We start from the raw sequence: 20,999 nt of genomic DNA, 5'->3' as shown, positions 1-20,999 counted from the left end.
AATTGAGGGTCTTTTTTAAGATAACACTGTCAAATTGATTTTCTGGGAAGCCCGTGCTTGCTAGGAAGAGTTTCTGGGGAAGTCACAATTATCCGATGCATTTGCTGGCAGCCCACACTTGACAGATTCTGTTGCTGGGGCAAAGACTGGCTATTACATTGCACATGTAGGTTGACTGTCTGAATGCATATATTATTTGGATTTTGTTGAACTGCACATGGCATAATCTTTGAGTAAGAGATGGATGTTTCTCAGGGATCTGGGTACAGAAATGGTGAAACCAGGAATAGAAAAGGAACATTGCAACCTTGCCTCAGGCTTCTAGGGAAGCAGCATCTAGTGTGCGGAGTACTGATCCAGAACCTAAGAAACAGGAAGGATGTTACATCTGCTCCAGAGAATACGACAGAAAAATGCATCAAGAATGTGTAAAGTGTAAAAACTTAATATGTTCAGAACATATGTCACCTATTTGCTCCATTTGTCCAAAGTAGTAGGTTATTCACTACCACTTTGGTGTGTTTGTGCCTTTTTATATTGCTATTTCCATTGTCTAAATGTGGGGTCAGTTAGATGCTGAAAGCTGCATAGCGTAGCTTTTTAAATAAGTGTGTGTGTTCATGGGGTCAGTTAGATCCCCACACAAGTACTGTGTAGTGTGCTTCTGAATCTAGAAAAGTTTTAATTTGTTCATAGATTTATAGTTAACTGATCATAACATCAATTTTAAATCATCCCATGTGTTTTTCCAATGTTGACATACTGGGGTCTTGAAGACCAATACAGTAGTAGTGGAGTGATTTTTTTTGGTCCAATATGAGTGTTAAGGAAGGAATGGCAGAGATAACTTGTGCTAGGCAGGTACAGAGCTGCACTGCAGGGACTTGGAACAGCCTCCAGCTTAGAGCAGAAATTACAAATAAACTGTGCAAGACAGACTTAAGTCAAAATGGCATTGGAGATAATTATTATATTTGTATGGCTACACTGAAGTATTCTAGATCTTGATTTTGTTCACTTTGATATCAGTCTTGATTTTTTGACTCATATCCACAAGTAGCGGCAGAACCAGCTAGCTAAATAAGACTGTATCTTGATAGATTTTTCTACTAAATGTTCTTCCAAACAAAGAAAGTTTCCTTTGTCAGCAAAATGTCGATCCACATGTCTTGTGCACTCTTCTGAGTCAATGGAAAATTTAAACATTTTGAGTATCTACATTTTTTTAATAGACTGCAACATAGTTTTACTCTCACTAGTTTTAATATACTGGGTAGGATTTTGATCTCTGAAGGATGAAAATCATAGAGTCCCAAGAATGTCAAGTGATCTAAGGGGCTCTAAATTTCTTAATTAAAATGAATGATTTTGACTTCTTACCACCAGTTTGATGATTCTTTTGCTTGTTTCCCCGCACAGTGCAAGAAGTCAGGTATTCTAAAATGTTAACCCCTGGTTTCATTGAACAAACCAATTTAATACGCTTTTTATTTTCTTTAGATTTAACTTCCTTGTCTCAATTTTCCATGACCTCATGAAATTGCAAAGCTACTGGTAAACACTAATTAAGCCAGGACAGCAGATGTTTGTGGTGTGAAAAAGTGAATAAAGCTAAAAAAGCTTTAAGTTGTTTCAGATCAGTTACTGTGATTTCTCTTTGGTTAGCAGGAACTGTTTTAGCAAAGATGTTGCCAACTCTCAGGAGAAAACTGCTTGATAAGAGTGCTCCATGCAGATTTCTATGAAGAGCTCATGTAGCAACTGATGTAGATAAATGTAATGAGATTAAATATTTCAGAAGTTTAAATTCTTTTCACTTGTCGTTACAAATTACTTTATTCAAATACTTACCCTTTCTGCAAAATTTCTGTAAATTTGTGATTATTAATTTCACACACTGCAGAACTCTTCTCCCTTTTGTCATAGTTGAATGATTTTTTCAGTAATGTGTTCTAAAAGTCTCAAATCACTGTTCTTTGTAGAGCTGGTTTTCTCTACTGAGTAGTAAATCTGGTGTTTTATCAGCTAACAGAAGTATTTGATTACTGCCACTACCTCCTGCTGTGCAGATACAGTGATATATAGTTTCTTATTCTAAAGCAAAGACTTTCATACAAACATCTACATTTTAAGAATTAAAAATTACAGTAATACCCTGCGCTACCCTGGCTGAAAACAAACTGTTAGTTTATTGATACCTAATCATTTTATTCTGTGTTGCTTTCAGATAATTCTGATCAATATCTTTAAATACTGGCCTATAGAATGGCACTGTATATTATACAGAAATCAACTTAAGGGACAAACCCTACCAGATATTGTCGGTCCAAGTTGGTTTTGTGCCAGGTTATTCCATTGTTTTTACTACACACAGTGCTAAAACATTAAAATAAAAAATATAATTTCCCTGAGCATGAAAATTAACATATTTGCTAATATAATTTTAGTTTTTAATTTTTACATTGCTTATCTTGACGACGCTTCAAATTTGACTGCTTAAACTAAAATCTCTTTTTGTTTTGCAGAGAAATATAATTGAAAATACTTCTTCAGCTAATCTTGGGACAAGCAAATTCTCGTTTGAATGGTGGATTAACAAGTAGTAATTTTATCATTTTAAGGCTAAGAGGAAATTTTAAGAGTTGGAAAGAACTGGATTTTCACCCTAGTCCAGCAGCTTTGCTGCTCACTTAAACACAGATGAATGAAGACCCCATTCGGAAAGACACCAGGTCAGCGATCCAGAGCTGATGCAGGTAGGCAATCTTTTTTTTTAAACTGGGTGGTGAAATACTGAATTAAATATTAAAACACAAAAGTGTCTGTAATGTTTTTGTGAAGTTTTTAGTAACTTTCAGTTCTTTTCCATCTTGGTATTAAAATTGTGTGTGTTCTGCTCCTGTCAACCTCGTTGACTTTATTTTGTTGTAGTATGACAGCAGCTTGTCAGAAATCCAGTGGAGGCCTGTATGTAAAAATATCTTGTTGTTATATTTTAGTTTTGCTGAAGCTTTCATATTGCACACAGACATGAAATTTTGAAAGGAAGGGGAAAATGCTTCACAACAAGATTAGTGTCTGTCAATTTCAGAACATAAGCTGTTCATCAGCGATCCCCCACAGTGCTAGTAAAGAGAACTCTGGAACATGATATATTCATTAGGTGCTACTTAAAACTTGCTATAAAATGTCAGCATTCTGAAGAAGCTGATCAGCCAATATCTGTAAAGGAGCATCAGTAAGACTTTTTGGCTTTGTTTACATGAGATTTAGGCGTCATCTAGGTAGGGAAATTAATTCAGATTAAGGTAGTGTGTGAAGTTAAAGCTATTCCTGATTAACTCTATGTGGGTGCTCTTCTTCCACAATAAGAGTGCCTTATGCTAAATTAACTTGATCCATTTCTAGAGCATCCATGTAGGAAGTTAGTCAGGAATATCTCCCCCTGTGGACAAATCTTTTGTTAAACCAGTGCAACTTTTTATGTGGACAATCCTTATCTTGGTTTGAATGTCTTATTTCAGTTGAGTTTAAATCAATTCCTGACTAACTTAAACTATATGAAAATAAGTGTTCACGCAGCCTTATGCACCCATTTAACTAAAGCTGTTTAAAATTACACATATAATTAAGTCAGTACAGCTTTGTCTTGAAGACAAGCACTTACTCCATTTTTTGAGGGCAAGAAGAAATAAAGACAGTGCAAGTGTAAACTAACAAGGTTTAAACTAATTAAGTGCCTGGGGTCTCTGTGAACAAAAGCTAACTAATTCAAGCTTTCCCCTTGCACTGGGTGCTAAGGGGGGATGTCTGAAAGGGCTTGTGTACACATGGAGCCATAGAGAAATAGCTATTGTATTTTAAATTTCCACCTATAATAATCTAAACTAACTTTCTAGTATACACAAGCCCTAAGTCATTTCTTGTGAGTTGGGGGGAGAATGGCTTTGGGACATAGAATTTCACATCCAGGCATTTTAGAAAACTGTTGAACCACAAGCTGGAAGTTCTGTTTTAATCTGTTTGATAAACCTTCATTAAAAAAAGCAGAATAGTTTATCTTTGAGAGAGAAAGTTTGCTTGGTACAACTGTTCTGTTTTGTTGAGGTTTTTTTGTTTTGTGCTCCTCCTTCCCCCCTGTGCTGCAGAGTCATTCCATTAAGCTTTCATTCCCAGCAGAGAAAAATCATGTTTACTTTGTAAAGCATACAGCGTAGCTAATGAGCTGAAGGGAGGGATAAAAGAGTATTTAAGTACGCTGTACAGTGCATGTACTGTAGTAGATTTATGGGAAGCTCCTGTGATTTAATATAAAATTGGGAAAGCTCAATTGATATGAAACTAACCATACAGGCCATATTGATGCTTCCATATGTGTTTCCAGCTCATCGTTCAGATTTGTTGAATAAATTACAAAAAGTCTTTAATCTCCATGAAAGGCTGCTAGTCTGTCATATTCAGTAACCTAATCCCTTAATATTAGCCCCACAGAAGCAACCAGCACAACACTAACTCCTTCTGGGCTATGAAATATAATTGTCTTCCAGTATGGTGTGTGTTAAGTATTCAGTTCCAGTAGTAATACAATAATTTTTTAATCTTCTGTATTGCTAGTGACAACTTTTGAAAGGAGCAACTGGTGTTGAAGGCATTCTTTCCAATGAGATTTGAGGGATATTGTGCATCTTATTTCATATATGGTTCACGTTAGCATATCTTTACCTGCGTTATGATTGTCCAATGAGCGTCAGGCAGTAAAAACTACCATTGGAGGAAAATAGTTCTGGAAAGGGTGCTTTTGCTTCACTTGCATTTTTACTGATCAAATTCATAGTAATGCTACAGTACTTAGTTTCTCTTTTGCAATTATAAACTTTTTGGTTACTATTAAAAGCAGTTTTCTAACTTTGCTTTACAGGTACAGGAAAGCTACCTAGAAAGTTTGGGAGGGTTAGGAAGAAACAGATGAATCAGTTCTTAAAGAGCTGAGCTAAGAATCTGTATTCAACTATAATAAAGTAAATTTCAGATATGGCAAACTATAAAATCTTTTTTTAAATTGGTACTTAAAAAATAGCGTTTTGCATCTTCTGTCATTCAGTATGGAAATGTTTCTGGTAACTAGAAATCACAGTTTGGTGACTGTTTTATCAATTCAGTTCATAATTATCTGATTAAACTTTGTTCATTGGCTGAGATTTTAGAATTGCTCCCCTTTTTTTTTTTCAGAAATTAATCTTCACACCTGAGGGACAAGTGGGTGAAAGTTTTCAAATGTCAGTCTATGAGTAAAAACTAAAAATTTATGGAAGGCTTGGCTGGCCAACCAGCAGGAATCAAACAAAGCCTATGTCTAAACCATTCATGTCGTATAAGTGCAAGAGAAGAGGTAAAATGCATTAATGAAGATTTAAGAGGAGTATGGATAGGCCTCAATCAAAGTGATTATAAACAAAGTTTCTTCAAGTGGTGGTTTCTGTGTCTATTCCACTTGAGGTGCGCATGTACTCCACATGCCTGGGACCAGAAGATTCTTTTTTCGTTAGTGGTGTCCATTGGTCTGCACCTGCACCCGTCTCCTTGTGCTCCCAGCTGAGAGGATATGGGGCAGTGCAGACCAGTCACTTCCATGGTTCCTTTCTACCATCTGTGGTCTGAGATGAAACTTCTCTAGTGTCTACAGCTTTAGCTAGCGTTTTTTGTTTTATTGCTTGTAAATAGTTCTCCTTTTCTACCTATTTCTTAGTTTCAGTGTTAGTTTTGGAAAACTTAGGGGGGTTCTTCCCAACCCAGCCATCTACCTATATTTGGTGCCTATCATGCCCAGGGCCCCAGGTTTTAAGCACTGTGGCCTTCCCAATCAGTGAAGGTCATGACACCCATCTGTATTGCCTCAGGGAAGCACATATCCCCTCAAGTGTTGTATCTTCCAGATTTTCCCTTGCTGAACCCCTCAATCCCATGAGTTCAGACTTCATACTTTCCTGGTAGATTGTTTGAGACCAGAGTCTGACCCTGGTACATCAGTCAGAGGCACCAGGAATCCGCCTTTGGTACACAGTTGTCTCTGGCTCTGAGACTGTTGTAAGCAGAATTAGGGACCAGCAGAAAACAGGGAAGACACAAAGAGGGTAAGAATAAGCACCCTTACAAGGATAAATGTGAGCAATCTCCTCTAGGTCCTCATCTAAGAAAAGGACTTCTCCAGTCCATTCTTATGTTGGGCGAGACTCCGTGACCCACTACAGGTTTATTAGGAGTTCAAAGAGAACCTGGTACTTGTCCCTTGCACAAAACCAAAAGTAAATCTGTTTCTTTATGCTTTAAAATGAAGTTTAAAAATGAATCCTTAAGAAATGTAACACCCAATATTATTATTTTGTCGCCCCTAATGATCTCATTAACAGAGTAAAACTTGCCAAACTTCCTCTAAAGTGAAAATTCACTAAAATCTTGTTCATATGCTACATTTGAATAACTTATTTTAGGATTATTGGTAGTGTTTATTATCAAGAATAATAGGTAAAGTTTCTCCTTCAGCATAGGCTGAAGATTACAGTGGTCTAATACAGAGAATTCCACAATTTCCACTGCCCTCGCTTGGTGGCCACTTTGAGAAAGGGTCTCTTTGTGTGTCTTGGCCTGCTTACAGCATGGAAAGCAACCATCTTCCCTGAGGGTAACTTGGCTTCAGTCTCACTGAGAATAATTGGAGATGGTGGCCATTTTCAAAGAAATTCGTTCTTTTTGACAGATGAAAATTTCCATTAGGAAAAAAAAATCATAAATATATTTTCAAAAGCTATTTTGTTGCACTACATCTACTCAACGGGTAGGCAAGAAGGAGGGGGAAATTACAGAAGGGGGATATATACCATGCACAAAAGAGGGGTTGCAGGAAGGACAGGGAAGTTTGAATGTGTGTTGTAAAAGGCAGAGGTATTTTGGAAGATGGGAGAAAGGGGGAGAAACGGAGTGTGCACTCAGCTGTCTTGTTATTCACTGCCAGAACAAAGCAGCTGTAAACCCAGTTTAGCTGACCTGTATGCTCTGTCTGCTTTGTGCTATTCCAGAATAGGACAAAGAAGCCATTTTTAAAACTTTTTTTTAAAAAAGTGAGTACTTCATAAGTTTAAATCATTAAAAATGTCACATGGTAACATTTTCTTTTGATTTCTTTAGTTTCATATATAATTGTTTAGAAAATGGTGAATGATGCATTTATTATTTACTACAATCCTATTTATTTACTCAAGATTTGCAATAAGTTACAGTTGGCAGAAAATTCAGTTCAATTAAAATGCACAAAAACAGTATTTTAATTTTTTATTAGGTAAATAAAACTGCCATAAGTGTACATACATAAGACTAGATATGGAAAAAGTTTATCCAAAACATTTATTTAACAAAGGATAACATTTATTTATCTATAGTTACTAAATTGAACTGATCCTATAACTAGATCTTATCCTCTCACCTCATTTTTATTCATATTGGAAGAAGAACACCAGCTACTGTGGTCAAGTTCTGGTGTTCACGCTTTGAAAAGGTTGTTAAAAAATTAGCGTGGGTTCAGAGAAACTATAAAAATGAATTGAAGTCTGGAAACATGCCTTACGATGAGACTTAAGCTAAATAACTTGAGTTGAATGTGACCTGTAAGGAATCCTTTAATTTAGCAGACCAAGGCATAATAAGATCAAATAGTTGAATGGGAAATAAGACTCACATGAAAGTGAGGTCAATTAATCATTGGAACAACTTTCCAAGAAAAGAGGGTAAATTTGTCATTTAAGAACATAAGAGCAGCTATACTGGGTCAGACCAATGGTCCATCTAGCCCAGTATCCTGTCTTCCGACAGTGGCCAGTGCCAGGTGCCCCAAAGGGAATGAACAGAACAGGTAAACATCAAGTGATCCATCCCCTGTTGCCCATTCCCAGCTTCTGGCAAACAGAGGCTAGAGACACTTCAGAGCATGGTTTTGCATTTGAAGTCCTGAAATCATGGTTGGATATCTAAGAGAGGCACTCTATTTCAGCTGCAAGTTAAGTTTAGTAATATTTGTTTACATGGTAGGTAAGAGTTACCTCCACTGCAGAAATTAATGGATGAAGTTCTATGGCCTGTGTTGTGCAGAAGATAAGATTAGGTGATTATATAATGATCCTTTTGACCTTAAAATTTATCATGTTGTCGTGTATTTTCTTAAAACTAATGCAGAAAACATATATATTGGGAGAAGATGTACCCTGCTTGCTTAGTCTGATGCTGAGAGTTCATCATTAATAAATTAGGCAAGTATTGAACATTGAGGATAGTTGTTAAAATTGGCATTAACTGTAATCATCTACTGGTTGAAGATATTTTGATTAAAAAACAAGTGACCTGACTTGTGACCCTTGACAGTTTAAAAGACGACGTATAAGACTGTAAATCAGTTTCCAGCCTACAATATTAGCTTATTAGAACAATTGTTTACTAGTGCTCACATATGGTCCTTTTGTCAGTTTTAGCAGAGAATTGTCTGTCAAGCTTTGTGGTTGCCAGATTGTACAGGCAGTTCTTTCTATATAATTTCTTCTCTCTTCCTGAGGTATTCCCCCTCCCCCCCCCCTTTTTTTTTTTAATTTTCTTTTTATTTCTACTGCTTGTCACTTCCCAGCAGCTACAGGATTGACAGATATTTATTTCCTGGAAAGTTTGACATTTTTCCTGGAGAATCAGACATTATCTTATCTTTAAAGTGATCATCTGTGAGTGAGTATCTGTCAGGCTGATGTATTCCTCCTCTTCTTCTTTTTGTCCTTCATTTCTCCTAGATTTGGAAATATTTTTAAACTGATAAGTTCCTGGGAGACTTTCTAGGGTCGTGTTAGGATTGCAAAAAACATTGCATAAGGGCTGCTGCCAACCTGCATGTGAGCATGGCTAAACCCAGCAGTTACATACCTATCATATGTTCATGCAGCTCTAAGACTCTTAGCCATCCAGAAAAGTAACATCGGTGTTTCAAAATCAAAGTATTTTTGTCTCAGGTAATAAATCTAGTTTTTTTTTCCCCCAGTTGGCTATGGCAGAGTTCCTGTTTTTTGACACAATAGTTGTCAGCAGCAGTCTAAGAAATGGCAGTTAACTTTCAGTGAAGGTTAACTGCCACCAGTATAGACAAAGGGCACTCTCTTCTCAGGCAGGCAGGCAGGGGTAGTCAGTCCAGATACAGAAGCATTCACTTATTATTTCAAATATGTTTTGGGTGTATAAAGTGACATGCCTTAAAGGACCTAGTTTTCAGAAAGTACTGAGTACCCTCCTTCTGAGAGTCTGGCACCTTAGAGATTTAAGAATTGGGGCACTTAAAATCAATGGTCACTTCAACAATTTAGGTCTTTCTGTTTGGTTCTGCCCTTTCTCCCATTAGGATCAACGTTTTATTCTCCACTTTGTAGAGTATTAATAAGTGGAGCCTCAGGCTGATTTGCAGTCTCAGCTTGCCTTTGCTATATCAGAATGGAAGAAAAGACTTCAGTAAACAACTCTGAAGAGGTGAACTAATTGCAACACCGCTTTTTCAGCCTCCATAATCTTCCCAATTTGTCCCCTTCACTTTGGGCTTTCCCTGTTTCAGCATTGTGTATATATGCTCTTCCCTGTTGGCCACCGGTGGAAATGGTGCCTAACAGGGCATTTTACAACATGGATCACGGAACCTCCCAAGAGTCTGCCACCTGACATGATAGCGCCATGGGAAAAAGAGAGGCGGGAATGCTAAAGAATTCACTTTAACTTTTCCTATCCTGGTGCTCTGTTCTCCAGAGTGGAAGCACTCAATCCAAGGAATACTCCTTGGATCACAAAGCTTTTCTCCTCAGGTACCCTTACGGATCCCCTTTGCACCGTAACAGTTTCTCTTGCTCCTTCAGTTATCTCCAAGGAATTGTTTGCTGAATCTTCTGGCAAATGGGTAATTCCTTAATCTTCTCCTTCTGGTAGCTGGATGCCATAAAGAAAGGAGGACATGGTCATCCTCCTCTTCTCTCCCCCCTCCCCCCCCGCCCCCCTTAGCAGAAGTCCTAATATTGCCAATGCAGCACCATCTTTCCTTGGTACCAGAAGTAGGGTCTTTTCGGACCAGCCCCTGAAACAAGGAGACAATGGAGGAATTGAAAAGACTTTAGCCCAGCAGTAGCATGTCTCTTCTGAAAACACAGGGGGAGGTGCTAGCTGGAGGGCAACAAGGAGCCAGATAGCCATGACAGACCTGGACACCAAAATTCACACATCCTTTTCTGGGGAGGACTGGGTCTGTGAAGCCGATCTGGGTATTGCTTCAGCAGTTCAGTGAGGCTCTTAGAGAGTGGCGGGTGGTGTAGTTGGAACTACAGCAGGCTAAAGGAACTGCAGCATTACCTGTTATGGATCCTGCAGGAAAGAAGCAGTAACAGGTACTGGGTAGATAAGAGGAATCCAGTGAGCTGGAAGCCTGAGACTTGGCCAAAAAGATGTTATGATTGTGGACAGATGGGATATTTTAAGAACGGCTTGCCCTTGGGTGAACTTGGAGAAAGACCCAGAGAAACCAGGGCAGAGACTGTAAAAGATTTCTGGGCAGAGAGGTCTGAGAGAGAAGACCTAGACCAACCAGGGCAGAGACTAATAGCTCTCCAGGCAGAGAAGCCTTGGAGAAAAGACCCTGACAAAGCTGGGCAAAGAGACTGCAAAAGCTCTCCATGTCAAGAGGTCAGAGGTGGGAAATCTTGTCTAATCAGGACAAAGGACTGTTAAACGCTGTCCAGGCAGAGCAACCCAGGAAAGAAGATCCTGAGAAATCAGGGCAGAGACTGCAAATAGCTCTCCACATAGACAGGCCTGGGCGAGGAGCCCCTGAGCAAGCAGGGCAAAGACTGCATAGGAGGGGACATTAACCTTCAGATAGGCTCACAAACCTAAAGCCCCTTCTTTGGGATTGGGTGTGGGGGGAGGTATGTGACGGGGTGTACCAGGTCCTTTGAGGCCCCCTGCTGGAGGCACTGCATTCCTACCCCACCCCACCCCACCCCAGGAAAAAGCGGTTAAAATTGATCCTCCAGGGCTGCCTAAAAAGGCTATATAGAAGCAACCAGTCAGAGCAGGCTCAGATAAAAGGAGTTGCAGGGCTTGATCAGGTCAGTTCCTGGGTGGGACCAGAGGGGCAAGGAATGACCAAAGGCTTTTAACAGGCTGCATTTACCAGACTTGGGAAAGAGGACATGAAAACTGAAACCCTAAGGTAACCAATGAAAGGAACAGGACCACATGGGGGAAAAAGCCCAGGGAATAACTGCAGCAAACAGAGCAGCGGTTCATGGCTGCTGTTATAGGGTCCCTGAGTTGGGACTCAGAGTAGTGGGCAGGCCTGAGTTCCCACCACTGGGAAAGTGACCTATGCCCCGAGAAGGGGCAAAGGCTCTTTTAGAAGCCCAAGTGAAAGGTGGGATTTAAAAGACCAAGAGACGGGGCTGAAGACCCTAGTGAGGGCAGGTGTAGCTTGTTGGACTTTGGTACCGCTGGGAGAGGTTTGCTTTTTGACTGTGTGACTTGGCTGGAGGGCTGAGCCACTGCAGACCTACCAAGCAGGTAGGTACCAACCTATAGGGGAGGTGCCAGGACCAGAAAAGATTGCAGTATCACACCTAACCGACAGGAGGAACTCACGAGAGGTGAGTGTCCCTTGTCACCGTATGATTTTATTAACTTTGCTGAATGTTCATTTTGTGAAACTATACTGAATATATAATAAATAGCTGGGATTTTTTTTTCTAGGCTTTCCAGTTGCAAAGTAAATTCTGAAAGCTTTATGTAGGTAGCTGGAGGAAAGCAGTATCTCAAGTGGAACAGTAATATGCTGTTTTTTGTAATTATCAAAGTAGTACAGAAACTGCAGCAAGTGATGTGAATCTAAACCTTTTCACATTTAATGGAAATAGCATTCATGTATTGTGAAATCTGACAGCTCCCTTGTGATAAATTCATTAATGTTGGCTGCTTTAATACCAATTACTACCTGAGATCAAACTTTACTTATACCAAAAAAGCATACACACTGATCTTTCCACTTATTAAATGTCTGGTGAAATATTGATATTGAAATTTCTATCAAAGTGTTTTTCTTTTAATGAATTAGCCACTCATTGTTCATCCTCTAAATTCTGTTTAGATCACAAACCGAAAGTAGCATCAGTGACTGACACGTAAATTGTTCACACCACAAAACTGCTGCCCTACTTAGTGCGTTTGAAAGTCTCTCTACTGAAGAGAGGATTAGGAATTGTGTTAATTTGAGGATTGGGAATGGTGAGAGGAAGCTTGTACAGGATCAAACTGCACTACACTTGTTTGATTTCTAGTAAAATGTACAGAAAACCTATCTAACACACTTCTGTCAAAGGTGCCTAAAGAAACAAAACTAAAACAGCATCAACTTCTAGCAAAACTCTGCCTTGATCAAAACCTTTACCCACAAACATCAGGTACTGTCGAATCCCTTGCTCTCCAAAAGCCAACCAATTTTCAGTAATGTTTAAAATGATACTTTGCAGGGAAACAAGAAGACTGTCATGCCATTTTTAAAGATGCTTTTCAGTAAAATGCTTCAAGCATTATAAGCATTTATCAGGCTCATTAAATCATATGTTATACAAACCTATATAAATAGGTTTATATCTAAAATAATCCAAAAGTAGCTAGAGAAGTAGTTTTTGATTAATATTTATAGAAATTATTTCTTCTGCACAATTTATTTGGCACTCTGGCAGTACAAGATTTGTGGGTCTTCCTTAAGTGATGATGAGTGCAGTAGGATTAAGATCCTGTTAAATTATTTCATCAATTTTTTTATTCATAAGTACTTTTAAAGGGCAAATTTGCAAAAAGAAAAGATTTACACAGCAATAAAATATGCCTCTAAATATCACCAGAGCAATTTAAAAGTATTTTAAATAAATTTGTCCTGGAATGTGCACTACAAAGAGAAGATTATCATTATTCACACACTTAGTGTGAGCTTGCCAAAGTGAATTGGGCAAAATTGAAGGACCAATGCTTGACGTAATTGGAGGACTGTTGGATATTATTGTTTTGCTCGTAGAGCTATCATTCTGCTTAGGGACAAATTACCTTCTAAACATTAAATATCACTCCAGTGAGGAGGAAAATTCGACAGCTGTATCTACTCTTGATTTTATTAGTCACTTACCCTATTTGTGCAGCACTTGCATGTGCAAAGGCAGCCTGTTTGCATGTCTGTCTGAAAATCTGGCCCTTGATTACGTTGCTGGGATTCAGTGTTAGCACTTACTTACCAACATAAGAATGGCCATACTGGGTCAGACCAAATGTCCATCTACCCCAGTATCCTGTCTTCTGACAGTGGCCAATGCCAGCTGCTTCAGGACATGGTCCCTGATTGAGCCCCCACATGCTACTGCAGTAAAAAAAAAAACATAACAGAAAATAGGTTCCCTTCACACCTTTTTAGATCAATTTTCAATCTAAGACCATAGTACATTGGTTCACATTCAAGCATATGGACCATCTTCCACTAGGAATTCATAAATACATCAAGCAAGCTGGGAATATGGCAATTATCCATCTTAATTTTTACTGTCAATTTAAAATTATGAAATTGATGTTTTAAGATCCTGGATACTTTAAGCATTTTTTTTTAGTAAAATGGAAAAAATAGTTTGTCATATAACTGATTGATTAGTTCTTACCATCTCACCAAAAAAAATATGTTCCTGTGGCGGTTGGGGGAAGAAGTTGGTAAACCTCTATCAACTTTTTCTAAAGGTTCAAAAATGCAGTTGCAAATCACTTGGATGTGTGTTTAACAGTTCCTTTCCTTCCTCTACCCCTACATGTGTGCATACTTTTGTATTTTGCATTGATATACATCTGTAAGGATTATTAGTATCTAATCTTTTAGCACAGCTAGTGTATTCTTTAGATGTATGGTGGTGGTAATGAAAAGTGTTTCTCTTTTCATAGTGGGGGAGGGCAATGTGTCAACAGAGTGGTTTCAAGTGTTTTTCTCCCCAAATAGTTGGCTGCTACTCTGAAACACTATGAAAGTCTGCAAGATGCTAGCAGAACTCAGGATATATTTTGCTAGTTAAGATTAGGTAGTTTAGCAACTGTAACTTCCCTAATTCAGTTGAACAACAAAAGATTCAGACAGACTGATAACATTATAGTAATAAGCTAATAGTGGTTCTGGTCTTGTTTATGTAAGGATAAAACCAAATGCTGTAAATGGAGAATGGCTGTAAATACTGAGAATTCTTGCTCCAGTAGCTACTCTTGAGGGCATTCTACCCCAGAAAATTAAAAATTCTGCGCACAATATTTTAAAATTCTGCAAATTTTATGTGTCAAATAAATGTGGAGGCTCCAGCATGGAATTGGAGAGAACAGGCCACTGGCTGCACAGAGGTGGGAGATCACTGTGCAGCTCCTCCCTGGGACATGGACTCAGTAGTGAGGCTGCACCCAACCCTGACAGAGTGCAAGGACCTGGCCTGCCCCAGAAACACCCTAGGGCCCTGCCCCTCTGTGTGGGCAGGCACACTCAGCAAGGCAGGATGCAGGTGTGTGGGGCTTAATGTGACTGGATCCAGGTGTGGGTTAAGAGGGTTCTGAGTGGGGCAGTCTAGGTGCGGGTGGCTCAGTGGGGGAATCTGGGGGTGGGATCTTGATGCATCGGGACTTGTTGCGGGTTCTGGATGCAACAGGAATGGGATGCTGCAGGGGGTGGGAGTTGGTGTGTTGGGGATAGAGCTCGGCAGGGGAGTCTGGATTGGGGGGTTCAGTTTGGGGCCCAGATACTGGGGGAAAGAGGCTCAGTGGGGTGGGGATCCAAGTGCAACTGGTTGGGGCTAGGTGGGGTGGGGATCCAGGTGCGGGTGGCTTGTCAGAATGGTTCAGGAATAGGGGGAGTGGGGCTCATCGGGGGGGTTTTGAGTGTGGTGGGTAAGGCTCGGCGGGAGGGTATGGGTATGAAGGCGTCTGGATGCCTGGAGGTCAGGCGAATATGGGAGCAGCTCCCTGCACAGGGATTCCTCCCCCTGCAGCTGAGAAATGATGGGTGCAGGAATCGGGGGGTGGAGAGAAGGGGAGTTTGCAGAGCTTCCTGCAGCCGGGGGAGTAATATGGGCGTGGGTCTGACCCAGCCCCAGATGCCATGCAGGGGAAGAGGAAGCCCCATCCTCCCCAGCCCAGCGCAGGGTAGGAGCCACCAGCCCAGCGCAGGGTAGGAGCCACCAGCCCAGCCTTCCCCAGTCCTGCTTCCTGCCCCACAGTGATTTACCTCTCTGTCGGCTTCCTGGAGCACCCAAAACATACTGCTGGGGAGGGCCGCATGACTTCTTTTGTGCCTTCCCCGTCAGAAAGTAATTTTTCTGCAGGGAAGCAAATAAATCTGCAGGGGACATAAATTCTGCGCATGCGCAGTGGTGCAGAATTCTCCTCAGGAGTAAAGAGCTTAGGAAATGATGGATCCATCAATCAGATGGTTACAGCCTTTCACTTGTACTGATTTTGAAAGTTAAATGTTAAATTGTTTTGGAATTGCTTATAGTTTGGAATCTTTCAGGAAAGGCGATGAAAAAGGTAGAGAACAAATGTGTGGCAGTCACCCTCAAAGGAAACACGTGTGTAGGTTTTTTATACTGGTTTTACGACATTGTATTAAGCCATAGAGGCTGTGGCGAATTGGGCATTCTGTCTGTACCACTTCTGAATTGCTTACAATTTCTTAAAAATGATATCATGAAATTCCTACTTTTATTTTCTGCCTTTTTAACCGGTTACTTATCTGTTAAAGGACCTTCCCTGTTATCCCACGGCTGCTTAGAGTACTTGTCAGAGGATTTCTGATAATCCAAGTACACTATATCCCCTGGATCACCCTTGTCCACATGTTTGGTGACCCACTCAAAGAATTCTAATAGATTGGTGAGGCATGATTTCTCTTTACAAAAGCTGTGTTGACTCTTCCCCATCTAATCGTGTTCATCTAGGTATCTGATCGCTTTGTTCTGTACTATAGTTTCAACCAACTTGCCTGCTACTGAAAGTAGGCTTACCGGCCTGCAATTGCTCAGATCGCCTCTGGAGACTCTTCTAAAAATTGGTGTCACATTAGCTATCTTCCAGTCATCTGATACAGAAGCTGATTTAAGTGATAGGTTGCATACCATAGCTGGTAGTTCTGCAATTTCATATTTGATTTCCTTCAGAACACTTACGTGAATACCATCTGGTCCTAATTGCTTATTACTGATAAATTTATCAGTTTGTTCCAAAACTACTTCTCTTGACACCTCATTCTTGGACAGTTCCTCAGATTTGTCACTTAAAAGAATGGCTCCAGTGTGGGAATCTCCCTCGCCGTGGTTGTGTTTGGAATTTGAACATACAGGTGATCTTGACCACAACCACTATCTGTTTTAATCTGACATCTGAGTAGAAATTAAAAGTGTATTTCATGCAAGTTTAGCTCCAGAAGTATATTAATTCTAGAATTTTTATTCAGAATACTTACATTCTTGGGGGGTTTTTTTGTTCGATATTTAACTCCCATAGAATTGCAGCACTTCATCTACATCTTGGCATTCAAAACAGCCTTTCTTAGCACTCTGCATGAACGTAATATGTTCATTTCTCAATCATTTATGTGCTGTTTTCTCTGTTACAGGGCATGCAGGAGTGTCTGCCAGCATGATGAAGAAGAGAACTTCTCACAAGTAAGCGATTTCTAAAACTTATTTTTATAAATTTCAACTGTTCGTACTTCCCAGTGTAGGGTTTGTTACCCAGAATTACGTTGTTAGAAATATGTGTTTCTGTTCTTATTACTGCTGTTCCAGCCTTTACTTTTTGTTCTACGAACAGTGTGGGATTGTGTTCAGGTAATATATATCCACTGGCAGATATACATTTGTTTTCTACATTGCTTTTGCTCACAGGCTTGCTTTTTAAACTTACTTATGTTTGAATAGCACCATCACTTGAGAAACAAGATCATGTGAATAAAATGGTATAAATTGCTTGAACACTTTAGGGAGAGGGAAGTGGCAAGGAAAGACTGTAGTAACTTCATTGCCTAAGTGGTGCGTTGTGACTAGGTCAGTATAAAACTATTCTCATCAAGTATTTTTAATGATAACTGCATCTGGAAAATAACCTCAGACATATAATAGATTTCTTATTACTACTTGTGTTTCAGTAATTTCATTTCAAATACATTTTTGTCATGGAGATTTCCCATATGTATTTTTTCAAATGCGGTGATTGAGAATAATTCAACAGTTTTATAAGGATGCTTTATTTTTTGTTAGGGGTATCTCATCACCCTCCACACACTCATCACTCCCAGAAAAAGGGAATTAATTTGTTATTCACCTTGTGATTTTAAGAGGGAGTAGATGATGGAAAGAGCTATTCTGAGGGAGGAGAAGGTATAGTCTGGACATGTTTGATCTCATTGTTTTTAACAGCTAAATAGATTGGGTCTGGCTAGTTTTCTGATGGGACACTTCAAAGACAAAAACTGAGTGCAGGTGCATTTTATGACTATTAAACATTTTTTCTAAGTGCAAAAACCTGTTCATTCTTTTTCAGTGTACACTCTTCTACAAAATAGTATGTGACAATCCAGGGTTGCTGGTTATCATTAATAATTTCTTAAATACATTCAGATGTGTTCCTCGGTGTTTCATCCAATGTTCAAACAGATAGAGGAATGGATCACAGAACTAAAAATTAGTAGTAGCTTGGGCATGACTCTATTAGATTTTTATATGCAAACAGAATGTACAAAGTACACAGTGTTTTGGCTGTTTCCCTGCAGCCTGACTCCCCCTTATCAGATGTTTCTGTCAGCTGGTATGCTTTCTAAGGATGATAGTTTTGATAAGGCCATTCAGTGAGTAATTCTCTGAGCACCTCAGGGGCAGCCTCCCACCTTACAGGAGGATGGGTATTCGTCTTCTGATAGTGGGGATGTTTCACTCTCTTACCTTTTAGGTGGTACCTTTCTATGACCCATATATGTTTGCTAGTCAGGTCAGGCGTGGGAAAATATAGGCATGTTAGTTCAAAGACCCTAGCTGGTACTCCTCCATCCTGGCCACTCTCATTTTATCCATATGGACAGACTGCTTGGCCTCGCTGGAGCCATGGTCATATCCTAAATCAAAATATTCCTCAGCTTCAGTTTCCAGGGTTAAATCTCATTCACGCCCAGATCTGCCTGTCATGCAAAAGCAACCACAGCAATCTGCAAGTATTGTTGAACCGGACTCTCTTCTTCGTCAGTTTCTGCATGAACATATATTTCAGCAACAAGTTTCTGAAACATTCCCAGATAATATTCTATCTTCTTCACAGAATGAGGCTGACTGTTCCTCAGGCATCTTCATTAGATGATTATAAGTCATTTCAAGAATTAGTCTGCTGAATGGTCTGCCGAAGCTTTGTAGAGCTACCAGCTCAGACTGTTCAAGAAAAAGAACATATTATTGGTAGGGCCCTACCAAATTCAGGGTCCATTTTGGTTAATTTCACAGTCACAGGATCTTACAAATCGTAAATTTCACAATTCAGCTATTTAAATCTGAAATTTCACAGTGTTGTAATTGTAGGGGTCCTGACCCCAAAATGAGTTGTAAGAGGGGTTGCAGTACTGCTACCCTTACTTCTGCACTGCTGCTGGTGACAGCACTGCCTTCAGAGCTGAGCAGCTGGAGAGTGGCAGCTGCTGGCTGGGAGCCCAGCTCTGAAGGCAGAGCTGCCACCATCAGCAGCACAGAAGTAAGGATGGCATGGTATGGTATTGTCACCCTTACTTCTGCGCTGCTGCCTGCGGAGCTGGGCCCGCAGTCAGCAGCCACCACTCTCCGGTCACCCAGCTATGAAGGTAGTGCAAATGTAAGGGTGGCACTACCATGACCCCCTGCAACTCTCTTTTGGGTCAGGACCCCCAATTTGGGAAACACTGGTCTTCCCTGTGAAATCTATATAGTGTAGGGTAAAAGCACACAAAAGACCAGATTTCCTCGTACATCTGCTCTCCAAACTGGGACAGAGAATGAATGTGAAAATCTCATTTAATCCCAACACAGAAGATAGAATTTATTGGGCTTCTACTCAATGTTCGAACCTCCATGGAATACCTGTCACAACCAGATTCAAGAACATTATAGAGTTGATCAATCAACTTCATAAAAATCCATGTACTACAAGAAGCATATGTCTCCAGCTTTTAGGTCCCATGGCTTCATGTACGCTTGTGACCCTATTGACCAGACTGCATTTTCATTTCAAAAATCAGTCAAGTCCATTTTCAATCAGATCTGTTTGCCACTGAACAGAACAAGAAATGCAAAGCGTTTTATTCCAGGGAGGGACGAGAGTCTGGGTTCTCAAAGAGATAACTTCATAATCCCTTGGACTCACGGTCTATTATACACTTATCTCCCAATTCCTCTGATCCCATATGTGTTAAAGAATTCAAACAGGAGAAGGCCTCAATCATCCTAATAGCACTAGATTGGTCCACGCATGACTGTTTCACAGAAATCAGAAATTCTCGGTATTGCCAATATCACTTACCACTTCTACTAGACTTAATTACTCATAACAGGGAAAACATTTATCCAGATTTGTTGTCACTACACCTCATGGCATGGAAACTGTCTGGCTAACAGACTTGGAGAAGACTTGTTCTGGTGATATATGCAACATATGGATTCAGAGCAGAAGGCAATCCACAAGGACAAATTATACTGCAAACTTGGATCATTTTTCATCCTGGGCGTACCAGCATAATGTTTCTCCATAAGAGACATCAATCTCTCATATCCTTCAATATCTATTATCCTTATAAACCTCTGGTTTGTTGTTAAGCTCATTATGTGTTCGCTATCTCCGCATATCCTCCCCCAATTCAAGACCATCCAGTTTTTTTCTCATACTTGTTAAAGTTTGTGAAAGGTATTTTTAGAGCTTTTCCTTCAATAAGACAGCCCCCTCCATCTTGGAATCATAATGTGAGGCTTACTAGCCTGATGGAACCTCCATTGGAGCCATTAGACTAATGCTCATTACTTCATTTGTCTATGAAGACTACATTTCTCATTGTAACTGGCAGAATGATGGCAGTTGATGGCAGTTTATTCACTCCCAAACTAACACCCAAAACTTTCCTTTATAAGATGTGAAACAAAGAAATTTCTTTGCAGGGAGGGAAAAGTTACTTTCCCCAAAACCATGTGTTTTGTTTTTAATGTTTCAATTTACCTAATTACTTATGGAATTTCTTTTGATATCGCAGTTTACATGATTGATAAACTAAAGGGATTTGTATTGCAATCATTTTTAAGAATACCTGTTGAAACTTCAAGCCTAATGAGTTAAAAACGTCTTTCAGTGGGTCATTTGATAAATCACAGAAAATATCTGTGATAACAAATACCTCTTATGACAGAACATAATTGGATTATAAGAACCTCATATCAATTAATCAGGCTGGTTTATTATAACACACTTCTATAATAATAGATATCCTTATTAGTTTCCAAGGGTTCCTTCCTGGACATATGGGCTATGTTAGCAAGGTAAGGGGAAAAAACAGGGGAAAAGATTACACATTCCATTATTGAATATATATTTCCTTTATCCACTAAGGTTCAACTGAAGGTCAGAGAAATTTTAATAGGAAGAGGGCACTAAATTTATAGTTGCACCGTATTAAAGGGAATTTGGTTAATATATAAAATATGTTATATTATCTACGATATATAAGACTTAATATCTAGGTCATTTTATTTGACTAGAGCAAAACCATTCAGGCAGCCCCCTATGCTATTTATATCTATTGCCGAGAAATCCAGGGGTCAGGCACCCTCAACTCGGAGAATATCTAAATGGGTGCCACACTTCATAAAGGTATGTTACGA

At 39.6% G+C, this 20,999-nt stretch overlaps 1 protein-coding gene across 23 annotated transcripts in view; it reads left to right on the top strand.

The window, feature by feature from the left end:
- SPIN1 (spindlin 1) overlaps nt 1-20,999 on the top strand; it is a 119,658-nt gene that overhangs the window by 80,312 nt on the left and 18,347 nt on the right. For 17 of the 23 annotated variants that reach the window (XM_043546413.1, XM_043546404.1, XM_043546403.1 and 14 more), the window contains 2 exons: nt 2,526-2,756; nt 16,736-16,784. In XM_043546413.1, coding sequence (XP_043402348.1) covers nt 2,705-2,756; nt 16,736-16,784 — 101 coding nt within the window. In that variant the 5' untranslated portion in view covers nt 2,526-2,704. Of the gene's footprint in view, nt 1-1,665; nt 1,777-2,525; nt 2,757-5,229; nt 5,390-8,223; nt 8,298-16,735; nt 16,785-20,999 lie in introns of all 23 variants that reach the window. The other 6 variants (XM_043546410.1, XM_043546407.1, XM_043546408.1 and 3 more) reach the window with 4 other exon arrangements.

Source organism: Chelonia mydas, chromosome 5, assembly GCF_015237465.2.
Source record: "Chelonia mydas isolate rCheMyd1 chromosome 5, rCheMyd1.pri.v2, whole genome shotgun sequence".
In the NCBI taxonomy this organism is placed as follows: Eukaryota; Metazoa; Chordata; order Testudines; family Cheloniidae; genus Chelonia; species Chelonia mydas.
This window is presented reverse-complemented; position numbering and strand designations above follow the sequence as displayed.